Genomic DNA, 13,532 nt, shown 5'->3' on the forward strand with positions numbered 1-13,532 from the left:
CACATGCTTTTGATTACTGCTCATCTTCCTGCATGGGCGAGTACACTATGCACATCAAATTGTATTCCATGATGTGCTCAAAATCGTACATGTCCTACTGTACAAACTATATGAGATTTTACATTGCCTTATAGATCTGATTACCGGTAGCACATTTTGTCTGTCTTTTACATTTGGATTTCTCGGGCACTGTAGTTGGCAGTTGTAAAGTGTTGCTGTCTGATGTTTGCTTTAATTCTGGTTGTAGACGAGTGTGGGCGAGCTCGCATTCAGAATCTGGCATGTTTGATGCACGACATGCGCGTGTATTACAGAGATTGGGAAGTCTTCAACAGGGTTGCATCTGTGAGAGCCATGTAGAGCAAAGGATAACGACAATGGACATTTGTTATGACTACAATATGAAAGAGTAGAAGGGACTACCCAGTTTAGAGTAAGAAGCACTGCTCTAGGAATGGAACATCTGATAAATAGTGAATTAAAATTACACAACTGTTCTTGAATTGTATCAATGCTATGTTTGCAATTGGTGGACTTGTCTATTATTCTAAAACTATGTGCCAGTACTTTGATGCGTACAGTGTCGATGCATGTTTCATAGTCATTGGAAGGTTATGTTTTGTTTTGATACACACTTGTGTATGGAGAGGGTAGTAGAAGTGGTACTTACTGAACATTGTATGCGTTTATTTATTCTTTTTTTTTTTTTATAGTAGACACTGAACAGTTGTAAGTACACAACTCTGCACTTCAGATGCATTAATCAGCGAAAGACGTGTCGTCACTAATGATTAAATCAAAGTGTGTGTCCGATAGAAGCTGGAAGTGATGTACATTTATGTGCATGTAAAACAAGAGGAGCATTTGTCAATGACATGTATCCATGGTGTTAATCTATTAGTAGTCTACTGCGTTCTCTTATATGGTAAAGACTGCATTACTGCATAGATTGCTTTTTATACAGTGATGCACATTCAGTTCTTATTATTAATCAAAGCATTTTATAAGTGAAAGGGACAGAGAAAGAGAGATTGAAAGAAAGTGAGAGAGAAGAGAGTGAGATGGGCTGTTGAAGGAAATCATTGATGAGAGTGTCTTTCAGGGAGAAAGGACAGCATTATATCTTTCTCAACTGATTGCAGCAAAACACAAGTTTGATATATAATCCACGTATAATGCAGAAAGAGTATTATTGGAGCTATAAATGCTGTGATTGTACATGAACACAGTAAACTTGATAGTCTACTATTTATATCCTCTCCTCACACTTTACATCTCTGTGTATGCCTCTCAGATGGAGTAGTGTGCAGGTGCGTGGGACGTTAAACGGAAGGTCACACCGCACGACGACGACGCAGCCGCCATGTGGAGGTTCATGACAGGGGGGCGGAGCCTGCGATCTCCGCCCTCCCCGAACACCCAGGACAGCGCCCTGGGACTGATGCACCTCCGTAAACTCTACGTGGAGCTGTGCTGCACCGCCCAGCCCCTCTCACAGAAGGAGCAGGAGGACAAGTTGTACATGATGCTTCCGCTATTTTGCAAGGTACGATAAAACGCTAAAAATGTTCCTCACCTGAATGTCAGGTTAGAAATTTGTTCCAGCGAAGTTTCATTCTTCTTTAGAATATTTGTCGTGGGTAGCTAATCTTGCTTATATTTTTTTTTTCCCCCCTGAATTGTTTTGAAGAAAGTAAGGAACTTTAAACCTTGTTTAGTAGAATTAGTTTCTGTACAATGTAACTGCAAAACCGACCATAAACCAGCAATGGCACAGTTACAATTGTATGACTGGAAGTAGAGATTTTCAGTGTCTTGCAAGGACAAATTTAGAGTTGTGATTCTTCTTCAGTTTAAGGCTTTTCATTTGGAGGTAGGGATGAGTTGAACTTGTAAAGAAATTTGAACCTGCAGTATTAAAAAAGATCCAAAAAAACATGCAATACCAAGGTATCCCATACAATAGAAAACCCCACGTGTAAAAGAAATAGAAATTGATTTAAAATTTTGTGAAGATGATAATTTGTAGCCACTCCCAATAAGATACGAACACTTGTGCAGATGAAGATCTGAAAAAAAAAAAATAGAGTAAAATTTTTAAAGGAAATCAGTGAGTCTCTCCCATGCATGGAAGGTCATTCCTGAAACATGAATTCTTTGAGATACAATACATTGCAAGACTGAATCCAGGTCAACCGAAGAACTATACCTGCATGTGTACCTGTACAGCATCTTTAGGCAAATATCTTTCCCGCCATTCACTTTCAATGATACCCATCAAAACCTCCTCATACTCAGCCATTCATGTAATTTAATCTTTTCTGTGTTGGAGACCTGTATTGTATCACAATCATATAGTTTTATTACTTTTTATGAGCATTCATTATGTCTCTGACCATAAATTGTGAAAATGTAATCCTATACCTTGTCATTCTATTTATTGCCATGTGTGCTTTCAAAGGAATGGCTGTGTGTTGGAATCTCTCAGAATTTCTACTAAAGATAACAGATGAGATTGTATGGCAATTGAATATTGCATCAAAGTTTTGCTACATGTAATAGTATACTGCAAGAATTTTAAGCAAAAAAAAAAAAAAAAAAAAGGAAGAAATAAAGTGTCTATAAATTTCCCATCAGAAAGATTTCATTTATCAAAAGTATTCTTTTTCAATTGATTTCAGATAAAGAGCACTTATCATGTGCCAACTTTGTGTTTGTACATAATAAGCACAATATTTGGATTCTTGTGTTGTAATGACAAGAAATGCAAGAAATCAAATTGAGCTATGAAATAGTTATATCCTTCTTTGATGAAATCCTGTTTGCTGATTGGTCTAAATAGCATCATGTGACCAAACATAATACTGCTGTGTTGAAGACAAGATAACTGTGGTGTTATATTCATGGTGTGGTCATCAATGGGCGTGTGTAAAAAGTGCTATCGGTATTGGCCTCATAAACTATATTCACATCCACTGCATGCACAGTGTACAATGTATGATTGTCTGTGCTGCAAGGTAAATAAACAATAAAGGTAGAGGAACATTTTTGTAAGTGATAAAATATTAGCAATTCTATTTAGAAGATATGTTTTAGGATGTAAATCATATATAGCTTGTGCTATTTCAAGCTTCTACTAGTAAAAGTATGGATTCCTCAGTGACAGAAAATAGTGCTGTACGTTTGTATGTGTCACCTCAGCAGTTTAATGCATAATTTCAAACTAGAAGCTCCTAGTGCATGATATTATATTTGTTTATTAGACTTCTGTTCACAAACCATCTTCTCTGTTTGTCACATTTAGCAAATTAGGTGTCGTGCCTTTTTAAAACCATGTTGATGAAAGCACTAATATTTTCCTGCAAATGTCATGCTGTGCCCTGGAAAGACCATTTGCGCCTTCATGGGACGTGATGGTTTTTCAGTACAGGGCGGATCTAGAGCACAGCAGGAGCATCTCCACCCCCAAACTTTTCATTTCATTTGAGGCCCTGTGTTGATCACATTTATAGATGGATTGATTGATTTCTTATTTATGTGTTTATTTATTTATTTATTAATTCATTTAGTTTTATTGAAGTGATCAGGGTAGATTGTTTCTTTGATTTGCAGCATTTTCAAAACCCTCTCAGTCGCTAAATTCACATCTGGTTCTTAATTCCACACTTATCTTTGATAGAAATTCAGAGTTCCGTTTTCTCTCTCTGAAATTGGCAAATGTTTACGACTTTCTTTGTAAAGGATGTGCACATATTGATGAATTCAACCAGTTCTTTAATATCTAAATCTATTTACGATACATAAAGATATGCAGTAGAATTTACATAGGCTAATTATATGATGTTGACAAGATGATATTAATACTCCTGCAGCAGAATTCCTCCCCCCCCCCCCCCCCCCCCCGGACTCCATGGGTCAACGGCTGCGTCACCTCCCACACACCCACACAATATCCATTTTAATACACCGGGATGACATTTCAGTTAAAGACTTGAAAAAAAGGAATGAATCTTCCTCCCCTGTGTCTGGAAATAAGATAATGTGAAAAGGCCTTGCTCGTATCTTCGTTATCGTTGTGATGAGGGCTTTAGTTGTTGTTGTTGTTTTGGCCATGGAATGTTGCCAGCATACATGTAATCCTTTTGTGTCCCTGAATCCCTTGCATTCTTTTGCATTTAATGGCATACAGGATATGTAGTACTGTATGTTGGTCAATGCATGCATTTTTTTTTTTGAAAGCATAAGAACTTACAATTTATGGGGACAGTAGCAGCTGAGAAAGAAACTGCAAAATGAAGTTTCAGCAATGCAGCCCTGGCCTTTGTGCAACACAAATTAACTCTGAGTGATTTAATTGTCATCTGTTGTTTTCAGTGTCATGGATCATGTAATGAATAAACATTATTATGTTGATCAGCCATAAAATAAATGAAACCTGGGTGGGGGTGGGAGGTGGGTGGGGAAGAGGAGGGAGAAGTTGGTAAGGATGTCTTACTCTCAAACCTTTTGACAGTTGTTGACAAAATTATGCTGGACAGTGACTTCTGAGGCTCTTCAGATCTAAAAATACTCATCTCTGGAATACTTCTAGTACTTTGTGGAATTCTCTGTACCAACATTTGTACATGTCACTCTAAAACTAGATCTTTTGCCAAGTTTATATTAATTTGATATGCAGGGTATAATTTTGCAGTGCTTTTTATTGCACATTGTGTGAGATGGCTCTTAAAATAACCACTTGCAAAAATATTGCTTCCCATAACATACATAAATGTGCTGTATGTTGTCTCAAAGGAGAGGGGAGTCATGAACTTTTCTCTTGAAAGGGGATATGTTATGGTGTTTTATTTCTCATTTTGATAGTTACTGTGGCTTTCGATCATGAATTCAACCACAGGTGAAATTGTAAATATTACGAGTCTCAATTCATGATACATGATATGCGTGAAATGTATACAGTATAAACAGTGTTTATTTCAGAGAACTTAAGGAATTTATGGGTGCATTTATCAGCTCACTTCTGGCATAGAATTAAGGTTTCCATACAAGTTTCAGGGAGATTTTGGCAGTTGATAAATTCAAAATGCAAAAATTGTTTTGATTATGAGGTAAGAAATATGTTTCTGAAACGCTGAAAAAATTTTGATTACAAATGCGTTTGAGCCAGAAACGTGTTTCTGTGGAGATGAGAAACGCAAAGTCGGTTAGAAACACATTCATTCCTTGGACCTACCCCCGCCAACCATTGCCAACTTCATGATCTCCATCTTCATCTCGACTCACGGCAGAATTGATATGCAACAACTTGAGAAACGTATTCCAAAAGGCCTTTGCAAACACATTTTAGTAGTGGGTATCGAAACATGTTTCAAACATGGGAAAGATGATAAATGCTACTGAAATGATAAACTGTAGCCATGTGAAACTTAAGTGGACTCACTTCCTGTGGATTCCCCATGGTATCTAATTTAATGCAATGCTGTGAGGTAAAAGAACAGAAAGTGAAACAGCCGAGTGACCGACCATGATAGGAAGAAGAGAAACGCTGACCATTGTATTGTTGTCTGGAAAACTTCATCATCAATTAATAGGATATCCAGCTCATAAAATCATAATACAAGCTGACTTTTAAAGTGCCCTCCGTTTAGTTTTGTATACATTAGTATATTTTATATGCTACTCAATGTGCAATGGAAGCTCCCTCCCTCCGAGGGTCATGGGCTGAATGGAATTCTCTTCTCTGTGATCGGGTTGTTCATGCTGAAATTGTAGGGGGATTTTGGGCCTTTTCTTGGGAACCCCCCCCCCCCCCCCGCCTTGATGGTATTATTCAAGCCATTTGCTTTGTGTTGTATCATCTTTTGGCATAATTGCTGCTTACGTCTGTATGTATTCTTTATTCATTTTTCCTTTCCATTGCTATTATTTTTCTTTGTATTACGATATTTTCTGTCATAGTTACTCTTGATAATTACGTTGTACATGTGTAGCGATTAAGTGGATGATAGTAAAACATGAATGGAAAAAAAAAGATTGATAAAATAGATGAAAACATAGTAAAATTCAAATTTTACTGAATTTTGCATGCCATCTGCAATGTGTTTATTTCTCTCCAGCCTTTGCGTCCTCTGTCCTTCCTCTCCTCCAGAGCACCCTTTTTAATGCCGAAAGACTTTCGTTTAAATCCTGCTTTCTACTCAGGTGTTCGAGAATAGTCCTGCGACAGAGATGATGGACAAATTTGGGGATGTGCTGCAATTTTCGAATCACATCGCCCGGCTCTTCGTTACTGAAGTGAGACGGCGTGCCTCTGACCAGTCCACAGGTAACTAAAATGTATTTAAGCCATGAATATATTTCGCAGAGTTTTTAATTGTGCAAATTTCACAAGTCTTGTCCTATTCGTGAATTTAGTAACACCCAAATTTATATTGATTCTAAACCTGAAAAAATAGTGACAAGCACATCAAGATTTCTCCATTCATTATTGTACTCCACGATCGCAAATTTAATCACTTGTGAAATTGTTGGGAGGTCTTGATTAAAAAAAAAAAAAAAATAGACTTGCTATAATATGGCATTTCATGATTTTGGCACTTCAAGCACGAGGTTGTAATGTTTTGTTTTGTTTGTTCATCTGTTTAATTTGGAGGCAGTGCCTTTGACTTTTAACCTTTGTCAAAGAATTATAGGTACATTGTGGAGAAATCCTGCAACGGAAGAGCTTGCCAGGATATTTTATACATTTGTTGCTCATTTTGCCACTTGTCATAGTCTGTATTCAGTCCACATTTCATTAATTAGCCACCACTTTAGCATAGGATAGTATGGATTGTAAATGGAATAAAAAAACAGCAACAACTCACTCCTCTTCCTCAATTCCTCTTGTCCCTGTTGAACGTACAATGTTCTTTTGTTTGTTTGTGATGGGATGCCTGAGTCTGCATTCCTGCTGGCAATGGTCAATTTTAGTATTAGACCCTGACCACTACATTTGCTCTCTTGCCCCTTACGTTAATATTTGATAATATATATATTTTTTTTTAATGTCTGGATGATATTATAAATGTTTTCTGTATGTATGTTTATGATAACCAATACATGCATGACCCCACTATTGTCAATTATTGTAGTGATAATATTGCTGATACAGTAGCTATGATGACAGAGCATGATAAGTAGTGATGATGATAACAGTGAAAATTTATTACAAGTGTAATGTCACTACTACTTCGCACACTCTTCCACTGCTAGTGCTTCTGCTACTAATGATGATGATGTGGATGATGATGATGATGATGATAATGATGATGATAATAGAAATGCTTTTGGAGGTCTATACTGGAGTAAAATTTTAGATATGATTTTAATATGTTCCAAAGAATTAAATCATGAGTTGCATGTGAAATTGGTAGTGTAGTATACTGTATCATAGGTACAAAGTATCAGTACACATCCACCACTGGTAAAACATTGAATCAATACATAGTATTCCTTTAAAGGGACTGCACAGTACTGGTTGAGGTGGGGATTCATGTTTTGAACATTCCTAAGTGAGATAATGGGAAACCTCTTATGAAGTATGAAAGAGCATGTAATTTTCAGAAGGATTCAATGTTTATTTGATGAAAATTGGTTTTCAAATGGCTGAGATATCCAAAAAAAAAGTGATAATAATAAAAGGCGACAGGCCACGCCTTTTATTATGATCTCTTTGTTTCACCTTGTTTTTGGATATCTCAGCCATTTCAAAACCGATTTTCATCAAATAAACTTTTGATGCCCCTTAGAATTGCATGCTCTTTGACATCTCATAAAGTGGTTTCTGAATTGATATCTCGCAAAAAGTTAAAAGCTAAATTTTCACCTCAACCAGAACTGTATGCACCCTTTAGGATTGATTTAGAATATGTTGCATATTTTTTTTTTTTTTTTTACTTGTCACATATCATATCATCACATACAATGTATTTCCATCTTGAAGAGATGACAAATAAAGAACTTGCTTTTATGTGGCATGTTCATGTACATATACAATGTAATTCTTGAAATGGTGTAAGATGGTACTACAGTGATTCGTGGTGCTGTTGTGTATTAAACTTGGATCCTGAAAGGGGACTTTAAAAAATGCTTCTGGGAAGTCGAAAATGTGCGGAAGATGATGGGAGTCGAGGGCGGATGTTGCGTGGAGAGGGAGTACGGAGCACTGCATCCATAGACGCAATGTGCCAGGCGAGGGTTCAATGATACATCGCCAAATTTACGGTCCCCCAGAAGAATCAGAGGCAATAAAGGCCAATTAATTAGTGTGCCCTACCTCTAGAGAGCCTTGTCTCATGAACCTAGAGAAACTCGCCAATCCTCCGTTACTGTTTTTATTAGAAGGAAAGGAAAAAATGTGGGGAAGAAAGAGTGAGACATTAGTTTTGCTGGGTTTGTTTATAAGAGATTTGTCCTTCTTGGTATCGCGATAGATTTATGTTTTGGAAATCATGTGAAAAGTATTTTATCTGTTTTCTTTTATATATCATGGGGGGGGGGAGGGGGAGTCATGAAGTCTCTTTTTTTTCATTATCAGAATGTATCCTGTCCTCATACACAATACAATGCAATAAATCAACTTCCAGCTGATAGTACGTTGTATTTACTGTACTTTTGCCCGTGCCTGGCTGTTGCCTTGTGATGCGATAATGTGGGGGAAAAAAAGGGAAAATAGTCCCTTACAACATGCATGCTGTTATCGTTTTGGTATCATGTTGCTATGACAGGTTTAAGAGGGATTTATGCAAATTTTGTCCTCATACACAATGCATTGCAATACATCAACTTAATAGAACTGATAGTATGGTGTATTTTGCTGTACAATGTACTTTGCCTGTGCCTGGCTGTTCGCCTTGTGATGCAATAATTTTTTGGGGAAAAAAGGGAGGAAACAGTCCCTTACAACATGTGTGCTGTTGTTGTTTTGTTTGCTTAAATTGCTTTTGCTATATCTCTAAATCTAGCATTTCATAATAAACAGCAGGTTGGGAATTTTGGGAAACAAATAGTTGTTACCCAAAATCATGATTGATATGTTTGTTTGTTTATATCTTCAGGGGGGGGGGGGGAAATATTTTGCCAATTCTACAATCATTGCAACGTAGCAACATAGCAAATGCTGGCGTATTGACTTCTTTTGGGCATTATCACTGTGTTGAATAGATGTGAAAAATTCAAAGATCCTTTTACGTGCATGCTGTGATGTTGTTTTGATAGCAGAGTCCTTGACTGTTTCGAGAGGGATTATGCTCATTAAATATCAGAGCTTCAATATTAGATTTTCAGATAGCATTTCCCTTGTCAGTCAGAGTTAAATGCAGTGTAATCATTGCCAAGTATGCTGTGCATCTACAATGGGGCATGTCTACCATGCAATGTGAGGAATGCATCAGATTGTGGGACTATTGAAGTAAATTGTATGCATGCTACTATTGCAGTACATGTTACACTGAAAGTTTAGCCAATCCCCTGCAAGACTGGTTTGAAAAAGCTTGATTGCGCCCCTGGGTTTCACATTGAGTCAAACAGCGTAAGCTGTCTCTTCATCCTCTCTGCTTTCCAAGAGAGACGGATACAACTTCACTCATGTTCATCTTCATTAATTTTCCCTGTCCCTGCGAAATCACTCCCCCCTCTCCGCTGATTCCGATCACCTTGTGCCGGCTAACGACACCTGCTCCGTCTAATGCAGGCGATAATCACCTGGCCCAAACCACATTTAGGGGTCCAATTTCGGCCGAGTGCACTTTGCAACATTGTCTAATTAGCACTGTGACTTGTCTGCGCTGAAGTCTCAATCTGTCACATCATTGCTGCGCATACAGTAGTGCGCATTGTCAGACGTAGTCGGTAATGCACGCATCTCGTGGCGTAGGTCCGGCCAAAAAGCGTCGCAAAAGGTCGGGGGTCGCGGGAGATCAATACCTCCGTCGGTGGTTATAGAATTACTCTGCAGTCTTCCTCCGTCCCAGCTTCACCGGCAGACAGTGCCGCATCCATAGTGCGTAGGCTGATGCGTGTGGAGATGTAGTCATGTTCTCTCTCTCTCCCTCTCTCTCTCAGTTTAACATGCCGTATGTTGTGCTCTACTTGGCTCTCCTAAAATGGAAAAGACAGGGTGTGCAATTTTCACTGCAAATGGGTGCATTGTTAGCCATAGGGTCTACATCCGTATTTGTACATAACATCCCTGACTGAAACTTTATAGCAGTCTGTACAATGCATCATACACTATACATGGGTGGTACATACAAGTATAACACTTAACAGCAGGTCTGAGTGCATGGTGATGCACAGTTTGTATACTGGATACTGATTATGCCATGTTTGTTGGTACAGTGGTGTGAAAAAAATTGAAAATAAGGCAGACAGGCTTTATTCTTTCATGGGAAAAAGACAAAGATGCACCTTTTATAAACTCCGCTTCTAAACCTGCATCAATCACAAATGACAAGACAATGCAAATGTCATGTTTATGAGAGCGGTGTAGCCAGCATTAGTTAAACCTATAGGGATGACTGTCATTCATGCATTCTTTTCTACTGTGTCTAAGCTTGGCCATACAAATATTTATAGGTGAAGAATGTTCTTGTTATCGTCTGTCATGGACAGATATTTTACTAGATACGTGTGGAGGTCACAGATTACCAACTGTTGGATGGACATTTGCAAAGTCAGCCTTTGGACAAAGCCACGGATGTGCATAAAGAGACTTGTGGTTTTGTTTTGTTTTGTTTTGTTTTGGTTTATTTTAATTCATTGCAACACAAAAGGGGTACATCAGGGAATTAAAGGAAACAAAGCATGTGTATACATGATATGGTGTACACTTTGCATGATTAAATGAATCACTGCCTTTGTGAGTGCACCATGAATAGATACGTAACATTGCCAGGGGAACCTTTTTTTTTTTTTTTTTCTCTGGCTTTCTTGCTCATCTCTGTAGAAACACATTTCATGTATGAATCCTATCCCTTTTTGTTTTTCTCCGTCATTGACCAGACAAGAGTAGCATCTATTTTTATAGAACCTCCAGTGTGTGTTCCCTTTTGTTGTTGAGTTTTTGTTTTTGTTTTCTTCTACCATATATGCCGCATTGTTAGGCACTTGAAGGGAAAGCCATTTGAGCACGTTATCAAGGAGCTTCCGGTATTATGTTCACGTACATTATGCAAGAATGGTGCACTGCGGTGAACGGTCGTGCAATGCTTTCACTAGCAGCTCTTCATTTCACACAGATGAATAGTCGGAATTGAGCTCAAAGTGGCGCCTACAGGCAGTGCGTTTGCTGCCGCGAGTCAAACCACGAAAACCACTGCCTGAACTGTGCTCATTTGCTGTCAGCGGCCAGGGAGAAGTTGGAAAAGGGTTTTTAATGCTGAGAAAGCCAAATTTAAAGTTCTGACTTTACAACTTTTCAATGACTCCATCTAGTAATCAGATGATTTAGTAGGAAAATGAACTAAAAAAAGCCACTTCCCAGGTTGCACATGCCCTTCCTGTCCTAAATGGCCGAACCTTGATGTGTTTTTGGTAACAGCGTCGCGGTTTGGGAGAAATTGTCCAAGTTTTATCTTGGTGATATGCTTAGTGTGTTATTATTTGTTTCACAATGTAGATTAATGGATCAAGCATTCATAGTGAACAAAACTGTGTACACTGGTCTACATACGTGTATGTAAACTTTACTAGAATCAAATATTGTAAGTGTTCTATTAAAATGATGACTTGCATTAATGAGCAAACATATTTTGGCTGAGATGATTTTCTTTTACAACAGGATGATATTGTTTGATTTGAGAGTGTTCCCATGAAAGCAAACACAATAAATTTGGCAGTGCATTCAACTACACTTTTTATGTCCACGTGTGGAAATGTAGTGTAATGACTTTGTGTGAGCATTCAAGGGGTGAGCACATTTTATTATTAGTTTGATTATTTTTTGAAGGCACTAAATTTTCCTTTTTAGTTCCCAGTTTTGTTTGATGTAATAGTTCTCAAATATGATGAATTTGCATTACACCTTAGTACTAGTGTGACCATTTACAAGTACACTTGTAAGTAATGGATTGTCCATTTTTATATATATATATATATATATATATATATATATACACTTGTATATATAAATATTTTTTTTTTCTTTTTACTCCTACTCGGCTTACTGGGGTCCTCCTGTATGGTACTTTGATTTTTGTTTCCCCTTTTGTTTATTATCTTTGTTTTTTCTCACAATGATTTCTATATCTCTCTTGTGCAAAGTTAGCCATGATCAAAAAATTATTTCTAAAGTGATTTGTTCATGAATTGTACCATGCAGAAACAATAAATGAAAGTAAATTAAATGAAATTGTAGTTATAAATGCTGTAACAGCTCATATGTATGCTAATATTTGGATTTTGTGAAATACAAGATTTTGTGAAGATGATCATCCATTATCATCCACAGAGTATAATACTGTTATGTGTTGTGTAGTTGAGTGTGTCTGTAGCTTTTCCTTTCATGCTGAGATGCTTTAGAGGTTCTTGTCTCAATACTCAGAAGATGCAGTGTCTTTATTATAACACCGGTTTCTCCTCCTTGTCGCCCCTTGCCCAGAGGCCGCCAGCTGCGCCATCGCCAGCTACCTGGAGGTGCAGAACTCGGAGGAGACCAGCAACGGCTGGATGCTGCTGACCACACTCAGTCTCCTAGCGACAGGAGGAGGCAGCATCGTCAACACCATGACGATGGCGGCGCTGCCCTCCACCCTGGTCAAATGCCTCTACCTGTTCTTCGACCTGCCCGAGATCCTGACCAGCAGCGGGGGAGGCACAGAGGGAGTCGGAGGGGATGGTGGTGGAGGAGGAGGAGGAGGAGGAGGAGGAAGCTGTGGGGGAAAAGATGATCTCAACCATCTGACTCCAGTGAGAAGAAGAGAGTTGCTCCACAGAACCGCCATTCAGGTAAAGTATTCATTTATTCATTAAATTATTCATCTACTCATTGAATTGTTCATTCATTTATTCATTCATCCACTTTCTAGTGCTCTATTCATCTGTTCATTAATTTTTTCTGTCAATTCATTTGATTTGTTATTGTGTAAATTTATTTGTGCACATGGTAATCTGCCCTCATTCATTTCACCTCTGTGTTTTAAGATTTCCTGTTTAGTACCATAAGGACAAATGTAATCGGTGTTTATACTAGAGTGCTCAGAGAATGCAGAATTCGACTAGGGCCAAGAAAATCTTACACAAAGTTCACAGTGTCATCTATGTAGAGTATAGACTATCCTTGAATTACAAAATTTTTCAAATCACATAATTGTAATGGTATTCAAAGCCATATTCAATAGCAGCGAAATCGATCTATACCATTTTTGTTTGTTGAGCTGGTTTGGAAGAATGGAATCTTGATTACCGTAAAATATATTTCTTCAGTGACTGTACAAATATTTGAGCAATGTTGGGAGCGGAATGAAAGGCAGACTGTATGTACTTTGTACGTA

At 38.0% G+C, this 13,532-nt stretch overlaps 1 protein-coding gene across 1 annotated transcript in view; it reads left to right on the top strand.

The window, feature by feature from the left end:
- Positions 1 to 1,147: 1,147 nt before the first annotated feature.
- LOC140228686 (WD repeat and FYVE domain-containing protein 3-like) overlaps positions 1,148 to 13,532 on the top strand; it is a 94,411-nt gene continuing 82,026 nt past the window's right edge. The window contains exons 1-3 of the mRNA XM_072308950.1: positions 1,148 to 1,546; positions 6,202 to 6,325; positions 12,641 to 12,987. Of these exons, the coding sequence (XP_072165051.1) occupies positions 1,364 to 1,546; positions 6,202 to 6,325; positions 12,641 to 12,987 (654 nt within the window). The 5' untranslated portion in view covers positions 1,148 to 1,363. The remainder of the gene's footprint in view (positions 1,547 to 6,201; positions 6,326 to 12,640; positions 12,988 to 13,532) is intronic.

Source organism: Diadema setosum, chromosome 5, assembly GCF_964275005.1.
Source record: "Diadema setosum chromosome 5, eeDiaSeto1, whole genome shotgun sequence".
Lineage (NCBI taxonomy): Eukaryota > Metazoa > Echinodermata > Echinoidea > Diadematoida > Diadematidae > Diadema > Diadema setosum.